Source organism: Canis lupus, chromosome 5 (assembly GCF_011100685.1).
Source record: "Canis lupus familiaris isolate Mischka breed German Shepherd chromosome 5, alternate assembly UU_Cfam_GSD_1.0, whole genome shotgun sequence".
Taxonomy (NCBI): Eukaryota; Metazoa; Chordata; class Mammalia; order Carnivora; family Canidae; genus Canis; species Canis lupus.
Genome location: NC_049226.1, coordinates 54,856,319 through 54,869,980, shown reverse-complemented (window position 1 = coordinate 54,869,980; position 13,662 = coordinate 54,856,319). Strand labels below are relative to the sequence as shown.

General features: G+C 52.9%; 1 protein-coding gene across 2 annotated transcripts; it reads right to left on the bottom strand.

Annotated features, from left to right (window-relative positions):
- Positions 1-4,121: 4,121 nt before the first annotated feature.
- PARS2 (prolyl-tRNA synthetase 2, mitochondrial) lies at positions 4,122-13,127 on the bottom strand. 2 transcript variants are annotated; one of them, XM_038537436.1, is made up of 2 exons: positions 12,671-13,127; positions 4,122-8,831 (listed from the first exon to the last, which is right to left on the bottom strand). In XM_038537436.1, exon 2 carries the CDS (start codon positions 8,801-8,803, stop codon positions 7,376-7,378), a length of 1,428 nt encoding a protein of 475 aa, XP_038393364.1. In that variant the 5' UTR covers positions 8,804-8,831; positions 12,671-13,127; the 3' UTR covers positions 4,122-7,375. The 2 variants fall into 2 exon arrangements, with proteins under 2 accessions (XP_038393364.1, XP_038393365.1); XM_038537437.1 differs by lacking the exon at positions 12,671-13,127 and adding an exon at positions 12,466-12,664.
- Between the last annotated feature and the right edge of the window lie 535 nt (positions 13,128-13,662).

The following is a 13,662-nucleotide window of genomic DNA, read 5'->3' as shown; positions in this document are numbered from 1 at the left end:
ACCATGCAGCGTCCCTGCATGTGGCATGTGGCCGGGAAGCTGAAGTCCAGCTTCCACCCTTGCCCTGGCTTAGGCCACACTGAGGCCATTCTCTCCCCAGCTGCTGACTCAGCACTCTGTGTGAGAGGCCCAACAGCAGCAACTCTAGCAGGCAGTGCAGGGCTCCGTGTGGCAGCAGTCTCCCTGTCCTGGGGCAGGGCAGGTCCCAGTTTGCCACCTGACTTATCTGTGAAACAGACTGCTTACCCCGCTCTTGCCTGGACACCCCTGAGAAACCAAGTTCTGGGACCTTCATCCCTACCCCCAGTCCTTCCTTTGGGTTTCTGGCAAACCCGGTTATCAGCCAGCTTCAGGCCCTGCCCCTCTGTCCAGCTAGGGTGGGCAGAAGCAGAAAAGGGAGGAGAGTGACTTAGCATGGCAGTCCGTAGACCACAGCTGGGACCCTGGCAGCTGCTGACTTGCTGTGCCTGTGAGGAAGGAGTGTGTGGAGCCTCCATTTGTAAACTGAGTCCACACACCACAGGCTTATCCATCGCACTTCTGGATGGTAACATCAGACCAGTGATTCTCAACAGGGAAGACTTGCACCTCAAGGGACACCTGTTAATGTCTACAGACTTTGGGTTCTTACAACTTGGTGGGATCTCCTGGTATCTAGTGGGTAGAGGCCAGGGATTCTGCTAAATATCCTAGAGGGCACAGGACAGCCCCCCACAACAAAGAATTATCTGGCAAAGTGTCGATAATACTTAGTTTGAGAAACACTGCACTAAAACTTCCAAAGGGCAGAGGCCAGATGGAGATTTATCTTAGTGCCCGGGCCTGACACACAATGAGTGTGACACACAGGGAGCTCAGTGTGTGTGTGCTAATGAATGGATAGACAAATGAAGGAAAGAACTAATGAAAAAAACCAGTTCTGTTTGGAGGACTCATCTGTACACACATAAGCATTAGCATTGGCGTTTCAGGCTCAAGCCCAGCTGCCTGTCTTGCACCTTCTCCAAGAAGGCTTCGGGCCTCCCTGGCCCATGGGCCCTGCCTCCTCTGACCTCTGTTATCCTCTGTGGTCTCCCTCCAGGGGAGTGGGTGGAGCGCAAACTTAGGAGCTGGCCATGGAGGCCAGGGCTAGAGCTTAGCTGGTGTTAGGAGCAGGGGTCCCACTGGCCTGGGTGTAAACCCCAGCTCTCCCCTGCAGGCAGGTGGGTCCCATGAGGCATGCGACCTGTCCCTACTTGGGACACCAGCAGAACCAAGTCAGAGCTCCCTCAAAGACTCAGCCATCTGCCGCCTCATTTTACAGATGAGAAACATGGAGTTCTGGCGCTGTGCAAACCACATACCGGGATTCTTTCCCTTCATCACGACAGCCATGTGCTCAGGCCTATGAGCCCAATTTTATATAGGAGATGGGGACACGAGGTCTTAACACTAGTGAATGTCAGAGCCAGGATTTAAACCCACGCAGCTCACTCCAGAACCCACCTCCCTCCTTTTCTGTGTTCCTTTTATTGCATTTGCTTTATACACATTTAACCTAATTGGCACCCGCCCAAGTGCATCAGGTAGCCTCTGCCCTCAAGGTCACACTATTGAGTAGATGTCATAAATCTCACCTGGACTGGAAACTGCTCCCCCTTCCCTCATCAGCACTGCTGGTATGGCACTCAAGTCCCTCCAGGTCCCTAACCACCCCTGTGGCTTCCTCTCTCCAACCTCCTTAGCCCAGCCATCTTGGACACAGTTCTGCTATGAGCAGGAAGGTGCAGTGCCTTGAGTTTCACCTCTGGAGCTAGGCTGCCTTGCCTTCAGTTCCATCCCTGCAACTCACTAACGGATGGCCCCAGGCACTCAGGCACTGTGCCTCAGTTTCCTCATGTATAACACAAACAGCATGATAGCACCTACCTCATGCAGGTGCTGTATTGTATGAATTAATCTATATGATACCCACAAACAGCTTGCCTCAAACTAAGTGCTCAATCTACACCACTTTGCATTCTCCAATCATGCCATGCCCTTAGCTTCAGACCTTTGCACATTCTGCTCCCTCTGCCTGGAGCATTCTTACTCTCACGTGCACCCTTGCCTCTACCCCCAACTATTTCTCCCTCTCCTGTTTAACATCTCTCTAGTCTTTAATCAGGCCTGGCTGCCTCCTCCAGGAAGTCCTCCTGGCCCCCTACTCAAACATCCTGAGGCACCCGCACCTGTACACCTGCCACACTGCATTTTAGTTGTCTGCTTACTGGATATTCCTCCCACTTTGCAAACTGAGTCAGGTCCCTGAGCTGTGTACTTTTGTACTGCTAGCACCTAGCAAAGCACCTGCTCAGCACATAGCAGGTGTACAACTAATTACTGACTGATGGCACAGAGGAAGGGGTGATGAATTCTAAGCAGATTAAGGGTGGAAGACCTCACACTTGATGGATATGGGCCATGAAGTTGGAGAGGGACGGGAGGGGTGGCGAGTGGGTTTTGGAAGGACCCCTCCCTTCCGCCCCCCGCCCCCCTTGCACACAAAGGCAAGGCATATTCCAGGGAACGCATAAATGGCCTGGCTGCAATAACAGCTGCCATCCAATGAACACAGGATATGCTAGACTGTTCCAGGGTGCTTTATGTGGACTGGCTAAGTCCTTACCCTGCCTGACACTGGCAGCAGGCAAGTAGTTTACATACCATTTTACTGAAGAGGAAAGTGGCACAGAGAGGGTAAGTAACTTACCCAGTTAGCTAGCTAGTGAAAGGCAGAGCTAGAATTTGAATCCACGACTCCCCTAAGCCCTTCAGGAGTTATCTGTAGCAAGACTGGGCCTCTACCTTGGAGGAGCTGGCATGAGACCTGGCGGCCCTTGCCTGTTCACGGCAATGTTGTGGTAGTCTTGGCATTCAGTGTCGTGCAACATCCGCAAACTGCCTGGCTAGAAGAGTCTAGTCTGTGGAGCCAGACTGCCCGCAGCGGACTCCCCATAGCACTTGACACCCCGTCAGCCCACGAGCTTTCTGGGTAAGCCTGGGTAACAAGTTCTTCCCTTGCAAATGGCCGGACTTCAGTTACCATTAACCAGCAGGTGCTTCCTCCTCGCTCTTCTAGCCCTACAGTTTTATTTAGCCAGGGGCAATTAGGCTTTAACTATGGAAGCTCATTAGCAGCCTTCGGAGCAGCTGGCTTAGTAGCAGTGGACAGCATCCCTGTACCACAGTGGTATCTGAACAGGGGCCCCTGTTTGAGAAACACTGCACTAAATTCTGCTGGCCCACACGCACCCTCCTCTACCCACCCCCTTACATGCGAAGGGCTACCTGGCCTAGTATGAGGGCAGCTGCCACTTGCCCTGCTATGAGCCAGGCACTGTTGTCTCTGTCTTACTGAGGAAGCAGAGAAAGCACAAGGAAGCATCTCGCACCAGGTTGCACAGCTATCAAGCGGCCTAGGCAGTGGGACTCCAATGTCTCACGTGGATCACTATGAAGTCATTGTTTTCATTTTTTTTTTTTAATTTATTGATTTATGAGAGAGAGAGAGAGAGAGAGGCAGAGACACAGGCAGAGGGAGAAGCAGGCTCCATGCACCGGGAGCCCGATGTGGGATTCGATCCCGAGTCTCCAGGATCGCGCCCTGGGCCAAAGGCAGGCGCCAAACTGCTGCGCCACCCAGGGATCCCTAAGTCCTTGTTTTTTTTTTTTTTAATAAGATTTATTTATTCAGTCAGAGAGAGCGAGAGAGAGGCAGAGACACAGGCAGAGGGAGAAGCAGGCTCCATGCAGGAAGCCCAATGTGGGACTCGATCCCGGGTCTCCAGGATCACACCCCAGGTTGCAGGCGGCGCTAAACCGCTGCGCCACCAGGGCTGCCCCCCTAGGTCCTTGTTTTCAATTAAGTGCAGCATCTTGATTTTTTTTCAAGCATATCCTAAGTGTGCAATAACATCATAAAAAGTTTCCCATTTTCCACATTATAAAACTTTTCCTAACTCTAGAACAAAACCTTACATGCCCTTGGATGCATAGCCATCCATTCCAAAAAGCATTCTGGCATCTTGGCATAGAAATGGATGCTGGGAACTCTGTAAAGCTCCCTGGTACTCAAGGAGTTAAGCAAATGACAATTTCAATGGATTTCTGCAAAATGCCTTTATTGATAGCCCAGCAGGTGTTCCTTCCATTAAAACACAGAATATTAAGGGCGCCCTTGATTTACATTCTAAGCTTGATTTATACAATGGTTTTTGATATGCACAGCTTTTGTCCCCAAGTATTAATTCTGTTAAATATTTCCCAGCCAGTTGCTTCTAGATCTCCCCAAGGAATGAGAAATGATAATACATCTTGTACCTGTGATTTTGCCAGCGTCCCCATTTCATCTACTTATGGCAAGAGGTAACGGCAAATTCGGACAGGAGAGAGTAAGGTACACAGTTTGAATATCTGTCTTTCCTCTAAGGAGATGGAGCCATTCCACGGGCGTCACTTATGGCCCCAGGCACTCCCCAGGAAGGTTGTAAAGCATCATATCTTAATACGTTACTAGCGGAACCTGAGCTCCCCGTGGTGCCATTGCCTACCTCGGCTGGCATGAAGGTGTTCTCCTGGGAGCACAGGGTTAATTACTTAATGTAAGCAAGCTCAGGCAACCCCAGACTACCCTGGGAGATGCCCTGCCATGAGCATGTCTTACAGATGAAGAAGCTGAGACCCGTAAAGGCCAAGGAATTTGTGTAAGATCCTATCCCTGGTAAATGGTGGGTCTAGGATTATGTTTCTTCCAGACTCTGATCTTTCCACCGTATCCTTCTGCCCCTGGCTTCTTAGAAGACATGCTGGCTTAGGAATCAGGACACTTGGGTTTCAACTCAGCATGCCGCTGGGCAATCGCTATACTCCCTGTATTTGTCTCCCTTGGAAAATAAAGGACAGTACCAACAAGGCTTTTGTAGTTTAGAGGCTGATCCAGCCAGTCCTCTCTTGATGCAACAAGACTGACGGGAGGTAGCCTGATGTAGGGGATGCAGCGCTTGGCCTGCGATCTGGTGTTCCGCCAGCCAGATGCCATGTGGCAGGTTAATTCCCACTCCAGGCCTGCTTCCCATCTGTGAGATGAGGGGTGGACAGGCGGGCTAGGAGTCCTCCTGTCCTAAACTTCCAGGATTCTGTATCATCCTCAAATCATCTTGTACCTCGGACACTCACGAACAGTTTAAAGTTAATCGGTTCTCTATTCCTGGAATCTGGTTTTAAAAAGTGCTTACATTTGGCTAGCCTTCCAGCTTTCGTAAATCAGCTTATGGAGCACAAATTTAACATTAAAAAAGGGGGAGTGGGAGGTACAGTCTTCCAGTTATGGAACGAAGAGGACACCGGGATAACACGCACAGCACAGGGAATTTAGTCAATGGTACGGTGACAGCATATGGTGACAGATAGGAGCCACCCTTGTGGTGAGCACAGCATAACAGTTTTTGAGTCACTACAGTGTATACCTGAGACTGAAGTCACCCTATGTGCCAACTATACGTCAATAAGAATTAAATTTTTAAAAATATTAAAGCACCAATCCGCACAAATTCTAATTTCTCATCTATCTGAGACTGACGTGACTAGATAAGATATAAATAATTCAGTTTTATTTACTGGAATCACTTTTGTCTGAGCAGAGGCCATGCAGTCCTAACAGGAATGGCACGGTGCTGTGCTGGTCAATACTCGGATTCTAGCTCTGATGCTCAGTAGCTCTGCATCCTCGAGGAAGTTGTTGAATGGACCTTCAGGTTCCTCATCTGTAAAAGGAGAAGAGCACCCACCTTGCAGAGCATTAGGTCTGAACATGATACACGAACATGCCTCACAGCACAGTGGTGTGCAGCAGGCCCTCAACAAATGAATGAGCAGACCATGAAAAGCAGAAAGCTCCCATCAGTCTGATGATGTACAGAGGGCATTACTCAAAGAAATGCCCAGCTACAAAGCAGCTCAGGGTCAGCTGCCGCCCAGAAGTATGCTGGGAACCATGAGTCGACTGTGCGCGTTAGAATAATCTATGGAGCTTTAAACTGCACGATGCGCAGGCCACACTCCAGGCCCTAAGCAGAACTGTGTGGGACCAATGTGTAGCTGAGGGGAAGGTCCCCTGACTTACAATCCTACCTCTCTAGGCTTGCTCTTAGAATGCACATGTCCTGGCCTGAATGCTGGGCCAGAGAGCCAATGGTAGGCCTGAGGCCCGTCCTGTTAACCAGGACACCTGCTGCTGTGTGCTCAGGCATGCACTACTCGGGCAGTAACAGCCGTAGCAATAACACGCCGCTAGGAAGCTGTTCGGCAGGTGGGACAACTGGCAGCGACCAGAAGTGCGGTATGCTGGGTATCGGCCTAGGACGGTGGCCTCAGGGAACTGACCGTCAACCACAAGAGGTGAGCCTACTGAACAAGGAGCTGTGTGTGCGCCAGACAAGAATCAATGCTATCAAAGTGGAACGGGAGAGTGCAGGGGCAGGCAGAGGTCCAGGAGCACCGCATAGGTGGGGTGTATTTTTTTTTGAGTGGACTGCAGAAATAACAGAGAAAGAAAGGCAAGCAGAGTCTCAGGTAGGAAGCCGCTGCCGGCTAAAATGGCAGGCATTACCACCGTTCCACCTTAGCATGCAAGGCTCATCCCAGGAGTCTGACTTTATTCAATCAATATAACACCATCTCTGCGCTAAGCCGCCCGGATAGAGCCAGCTCTCTGGAGGTGGTTTTGGAGCCATTAGCTAATTCTATCAACTTTCGTGTAGCTTAGACTCTGGAGGAGGAGAGGAACCAGATCTGCCTGTCCTGAACCTCTTGTGGAACCTGCCAGTGATAGCTGTAAGGACCTTATGGATCTAGTTCCACCTTCTCATGCCACAGATGGGGAGTCCAAGGCCCCAGCAGGGGAAGGGACGTGTCCAGGGGGAGGAGGGATGGTGCGCCTACTGTCCACACCATATGCAGCAAGAGGCCAGGGGTCAGACTGCTGGATCTGGAAGGGTCTTGGCCACTGGCCACTGCCATCCCCCAGTGGGAACCTCGGCAGAGAGAAGGGAAGTGACTCACTTGAGGGCCAGGATGAGCAGCTCTTTCTTGCCCCTCTGCCTCCTAACAGAAGCCTCACAATGGACTAGAGGAATGCTATGTGGCAGTATGGCCGGTCCAGAGAATGGAACCACCGACTTCACATATAAATAGTGTGAACAAAGGACTGGATAAAAGTCGGTTTCCCTAACACGCTCCCATCTTCGGCGAGCTGCTTTGTTTCTGGAGAGACTGGCCCTGGAAGGGAGTGCAGGAAAAGGCAGCACTAATATGAACGCCAAGGCTGCAGAATGGGGGGGGGCTGGCTCGGGGGCTTTCAGACCACCTGCACTTGGCTCAGAAATTCCGTGACTCCTTCTCTGGTGAGGAAGACTACCTCCCCTGTGTTCTGGCTCCAAACTTCAAAATGTGCAGGGTCCTCCAGGGCCCTCTTGCCGGCAATGATCACAAAGGGGTACCCAAACTTGTTGGCATCTTTCAGTCTGTTTCCAATGGTTCGATGGGTCCTGTCGTCGAGCAGCACCTCCCCACGGAGCTGCGGCACTGCCTCTGTAATAAGGTCGTACAGGTGTCCTGTGAGCTCAGTGGCCACCTCCTCCTTACTGCCCTTCTTTGGGGGGATGAGGCACACCTGGTAAGGTGCCAGGAGGCCGGGCCAGCGAATGCAGTCCTCCGTGGACAGCACTTCAATGGCGGCAGCCAGTATCCGAGTCACGCCCAGGCCATAGCAGCCCATCTCAGCCGGGCACGGTCTTCCTTGGGCGTCAGTGAACTGAGCATTGAAAATGGAGGAGTACTTGGTGCCCAGGTAAAAGGTGTGCCCCACCTCAATGCCTCTGGCTTCGGTCAGTGGGCTCTGGCAGGCCGGGCAGTCGGTCTGCGACAAGCGCAGTGTCTCCATGTTGGCCGAGAAGCCGCAGCTGGGACAGACTGCAAATCGGTCCTCCCCGATGTCGGCCGGCAGCTGGAACTCATGGGACGCAGTGCCCCCAATGCTGCCCACGTCCGCCTGGACCCTGATGCACCGCAGCCCCAGCCTGTGGAACAGGCTACTGTAGGCCCCACACACCAGGCCGTAGGTCTGCCGGGCAGCCTCTGGGGAGGAGTCGAAGGTGTACATGTCCTTCATGTAGAACTCCCGGCCACGAAGAAGACCGAAGCGGGGCCGGGGCTCATCCCGAAACTTCCTCGTCACCTGGTACAGCAGGAATGGGAGCTGCCTGTAAGACAGTGTCTTCTGGGAGGCGACCAGGGCTGTGACAGCTTCCTCGTGAGTGGGTCCTAAGCAGTATTCCTTGCCATGTCGGTCTCTAAGTCTTAGCAGCTCCTTGCCCATCAAGTCCCACCGGTTGGTGGCTCGCCAGAGCTCCGCTGGGCTGAGGCTGGGCATGTTGACCTTCTGCCCCCCGATGGCCTGCATCTCCTGGTCTATCACCCGCTGGAGCTTCTCCATGGCACGCACGGTATAAGGCAGGAGGTGATAACAGCCGGGGCTTGCCGGGTAGATGAGGCCTACCTGCTGCATCAGCCGCTGGCTCTTACAGGTCAGGTCGTCAGATCTGCCCTCGAGAGAGAGCACCTGGTCTTCCCGAAGGTTCTGGGGCTGGAACATGCGGGATAACACCAAGCGCTTCCCTCTCTCGGGGTCACAGTGGTAACACCTGTGAGGAACATACCCAGAGAGCTGGTGGCTGCAGGTGGCCAGGGTGGGCAGTGCTCTGCATCTTGACAGCAGCCCTTCCATGACATCTAGCACAGAGTGGCAGTTGCGCCTGGAGAGAAATGAGCCGAGCAGAGATCCGCGTTAACTGTGTTCTGACACCGACACAGAGCCAGCTCAGTCGGGACCCCAACAAACTTCTAAGCCAGCCATCAATTTTGCAGATGTGAACCCTTTCATTTCTAATTTTCTAGCAGATTCAAGTACTACCTTTGTTTAAAAGAAAATCAGTACTTTCCCATTTATAAAAATATAACAGCATACTGGGGAGAGACACCACAGCTTGGGGATGGCCCTGGCTCTGGTGTCAGGCAGCCTTGACTCCAGGTGGGCTTCTTGCCGACTCTACACCCTTGTGCCCAGGATGTGTGACTTAACCCCTCTGTGCTCAGTTTCTTCATCTGCAAAATGGTAATTCAACAGGACTTATCTTGTAGGCTCGTTGTGGGGATTTAGAAGAGTTATAAAAAGTTATTAGAATAGTATCTGGCACATTCTATGAGTGCCATCAATGTTTGCTATGGTTACTACAGAAAACTGGGAAAAAAACAGAAACAAGTAAAAAAGAAAAGGAAACCAACTCGAATCCCTCAGCCTGGACACAACTGCTGCTGACGATCCCTTGTCTCTTTTGCAAGCTCTGTCCTTTGCCCATGTTTCCACCCCGCTCCTGCCTTAAGTGTCTATGCCTCTTTCCTCCTCAGAGCGCTCCTTGTCAGGCCTCACGCTCACGACCCTGAGTCAACATCTGCACTCCAGCTCCAGACCTACCTATCCGACTGTCTCCTGGAGAACACGATGCACCCGGAAGGCACTTAGCACCTTCCTCCCTTTCCCCACCCCCGTCCCCTCCGTGCAGCCTATCACTCTCAATGGCACCAAAAGCCCAAACCAGAAACCTGGATTCATCCACTCTGCCCCCTCATGGCCCACACGCACCAACCCTCTCAGCCCTGCCATCCTGCCCCTTCACTTGCTGTTCAGTCTGTCCCTCCTCCCCACCTCCACACCACCATCCCTCCCCTGGGCTACTGTAGCAGCCTCCACCCTGGGCCCCAGCTTCCATCGCTGCCTTCCTCCAATCCATTCTCCATGCTGCAGCCACGAGGGACTTCCTGCGGCCCTTAGAATCAGGTCTAAGCTTCTGAACCTCTCCACACACGAGCTGGCTGATGGCCCCCTGAGGCTTGGCCTCATCAATAGCCCTTTCTACGCTCCAGCTGTACCATGCTCACTCTTTAACACATGTGCCCCTTGCATACCAACATCGACTTATCCCCCCAGTCTTGGGATCACCATCCTGTCCTCCAGGATGCCTTCCTGGTCCCACTCCCATGCCCAGAAGGCCAGCTTCTCCCACAGCAGCCCATACTCTCAGAGCCTGATCACTTTCAGAGTGACCGCTCGGGTTGCTGCCCCCGGACACTCAGCTCTGTGCGGCCAAGGACCACATCTAACTTGCTTGCCACTCAGCATGGGGCAGGGCTTTCCTAGACACTGTCTTCTGAATGAGCATATGTGTTTCTCTAGGATTCTACAAAATGCTCACATTCTTGATGTCAGTACAACATTCTACTGAGCATATCAGACATGATTCTCCTACTACAGAGAGTTGTCATTTTCTCTGTTATATATAATCTACAATGAACAGAAGGCTTTTGTTTGTTTGTTGTACATCTGGCAGAGATTCTCAGGAATGGAATCACTGAGTCAACACATATGAACTCTTTTAAGGTTCTTGATTTATATTGCCAAGTTCAGCGAGCGCCGCTACCTTTTAGCATCTCCCATGAAGTAGGGCTGCCCTGCAGTATGCTGGCAATGGGTTGCTGACTCCTCTCAGCTCTGGGGAACCCCTGGGCGGCCCCCCATAGCTTCCCAGTGGCTTCAAGGCCTCCGGCTGGTCCCCTGCCACCTCGGGCAGCCTCACCCATTTCCCCCATGCACGGTACAAATATTATCATCTACGTGGCCTGTGGCCGGAGGCAGGTTGGGAGGCACTACCACAGAGCTCTAATGTGCCTGAGTGGAAAAGTGCAGGCCCCGAAGGTTAAGAACACATGGTTCACATCCGGCTCCCTCATTTCAGGTCCCACCTCAGGCCAGGGGCCCACACCAAAAACTCCTTCACCATTGACTCCTCCTAAAGCAGATGAGCCCATCTTTGATCTTCCTCTCAAGTCCACCCCCCTCTTTTCTGGCTCTTACTGCCTCTACCCTGGGTTAGCTCCTCACAACTGCTTGGTCCATTACAGTAGCCCAGTGGTTGTGAAACTTAAGTGAGCAACAGAATCACCTGGATGACTTGTTAAAACATTGATTGTGGGGCCTCAGCCCCAGAGTTTCTGATTCAGTGGGCCTGGGGTGTGGGCAGAGAAACTGTAATTCCAACACGTTTCCAGGTGATGCTGCTACTGTTGGCCCAGGGACCACTCTGGGAAAAGCACTATAAACTCCACGTGGGCAGTAACCATATCTGTCTTATTCCAAGTAACATCCCACATGATGCCTGCACATAGTTGATCCTCAATACATGCCCATCAATGACTGAACTGAATGACTCTTGAACCCGTCTGTCCTGTCTCTATATTACAGCTAAAAAGACAGCTAATCCAATCACTCCCTTGCTTATAACCCATTAATGGCTCCCCATCATAATTTTTTTGAAATGGTACTTCCAGAGGAAGCCTCTTCATATTTTGATTCTAACACACTTCCAGCTTCTTCCAGCTTCTTATCCTACCACTCTCCTAACATGCTCCAAACTGCTCATCATTCCCGAAGAGGCCAGCTTCACCCCAGTCAGCTGCATCATTCAAGGCTCCTTTTCGCAAGAAGCTTCTCCAACCCCTCGAAACAGAGATGATCACTTCCTTCTCTGTGCCCCCACCTCTTCATAGTCTACTGCACCGGAATAATTTTCAAAAACTTTTCTGAGAAACTGCTGTTCCCAGGCACTGGGAGTGAGCAATGCTTCCCGTCCTATTCCTCCATCAAATGAGGAGTTCATGATATTTTCTATATTGTCAGATTTCAGGGTCTAGCACAACGCCTAATATTTGGGCTACTACTAATAACGCTTGCTGATCAAAAGTGAATGAAAAGCAAAGTGAAGGAGTGCAATGCGGCAATTATCCAGGTAGTTTAAATAAAAGCCTTAAGCCTTCTGTCCTCACCCCCAATGTGTCCCTGTCCTCAGACCCCTCAGCTTACAAAGATGGGGGAATAAATTACTCGTCTCAAATGTTCAAGGTTATCTACAGACAGTACCTTGAAAGCAGTATAGGAATGAATGTGTCAGGGGACCTGGCAATCTGGGTGGCTCAATCCGTTAAGCATTTGCTTTTGGCTCAGGTCATGATCCCAGGGTCGTAGGACGGAGTCCCGCATCACCCAGCTCCCTGCTCAGTGGGGAGCCTGCTTCTCCCTCTCCTGCTCCCTCTGCTTATGTGCATTCTCTTGTAGGAGATAAAATCTTTTTTTAAAAAAACGTTTTATTTATTTATTCATGAGAGACACACAGGCAGAGACATAGGCAGAGGAAGAAGCAGGCTCCTCGTAGGGAGCCCGATGTGGGACTCGATCCCAGGACCCGGGGATGACCATCTGAGCCGAAGGCAGATGCTCAACCACTGAACCACCCAGGTGCCCCCAGTAAAAAAAAAAGGAATTAATGTGTCCTGCACCTCAGACTCTGGCAAAGAGCCTCTGAGTCACTCAGTCATTCATTCAACAAACTTTCACGGAGCAGCTGCTCGGGTGCTCGAGGCACAGGCCTCTTGCAGGGTGAACTTGACGCGGGCCTGCAATCCAACCAGCAAAGCTGTACGTGAGGCTCCTGGTACAGAGCGAGCGCCACCGTGCTAGCTATTGCCCTCCTGCGCAGCTCACCCAAGAGGCAAGCTCGGGGAGGCCAGGTCACTGCAGAGGAGCAGAGGAGCACGGGAAGGAGCTCCCCGCCTCCCGGTTTCCACGGTGTCCGTCTGGGACAGCAAAGGAGCCCCAGACCTCGTTCTCCCGACGCGGCCCGGCCTTCACTGGCCGGCTGGCCCTGCTCAACCAACTTCGGTCTCGGGGTCTCGGTCTCCCCACACGTAAGATGGGGGGAGGGGGCGTCGGCCCGGCCCCCACGCGCTCCCAGCGGGTCCCTGCAGGGCTGGCGCTCCCAGGAACGCCGTGGCCCCCAAGGCCCGAGGTCCTCCACGCAGGAAGCGCTGTTATCCGAGAGTTCAGGCGACTGCGACCGCGCCGCACAGCCGCGACGGGATGCACGTGGACGCGCCGCCCCCGCGGTCCTCGGTCTCCGCGCTCACAGCCGAGCCCGAGCCCGAGCGCGCTCTCCACCCCGCCGGCCCCACCGGGCCCGCCCGATCCTCGCGGCCACCCAAGCTCACCAGCCCAGGCCGCAGTCAACGCCGCCCGCCCGCGCGCCCGCCGCGCCGGCCCAACGCGCCTGCGCCAGCGGGGTGCCAAGCCCCGCCTCCTGGCCGCCGTGCCAATCAGAGAGCCGCTCCCACGGGGAGCCAGGCGCGCGGGACAGGCCTTCCGGAAGTTGAGCGAGGGAGCTAGAGCCCCGCTCTCCTCCACGACCATAGATAGACCGGGACAGCGAGGAGTAAATTACCGTTCCGGAAGTCCCCTCTAGGACTTGGGGAGGTGTAACTCTATGGTAAGAGCCTGGCGCGGCGTGGGTGGCGTGGCGTGGCGCCCCGCTCTTGGAGTGGGACGGCCGCCGGCAGTGAGCCTTTCCGGTCGGAATCTACCCTGGGACTTCACAGGCTTTCCACTTTTTTTTTAAGATTTTATTCATTTATTCATAGACACACATAGAGAGAGGGAGAGGCAGAGACACAGGCAGAGGGAGGAGCAGGCTCCATGCAGGG

Excerpts from the sequence above, each read along its gene's own strand:
- PARS2 (XM_038537436.1), bottom strand. The coding sequence starts at position 8,803 with ATGGAAGGGCTGCTGTCAAGATGCAGAGCACTGCCCACCCTGGCCACC.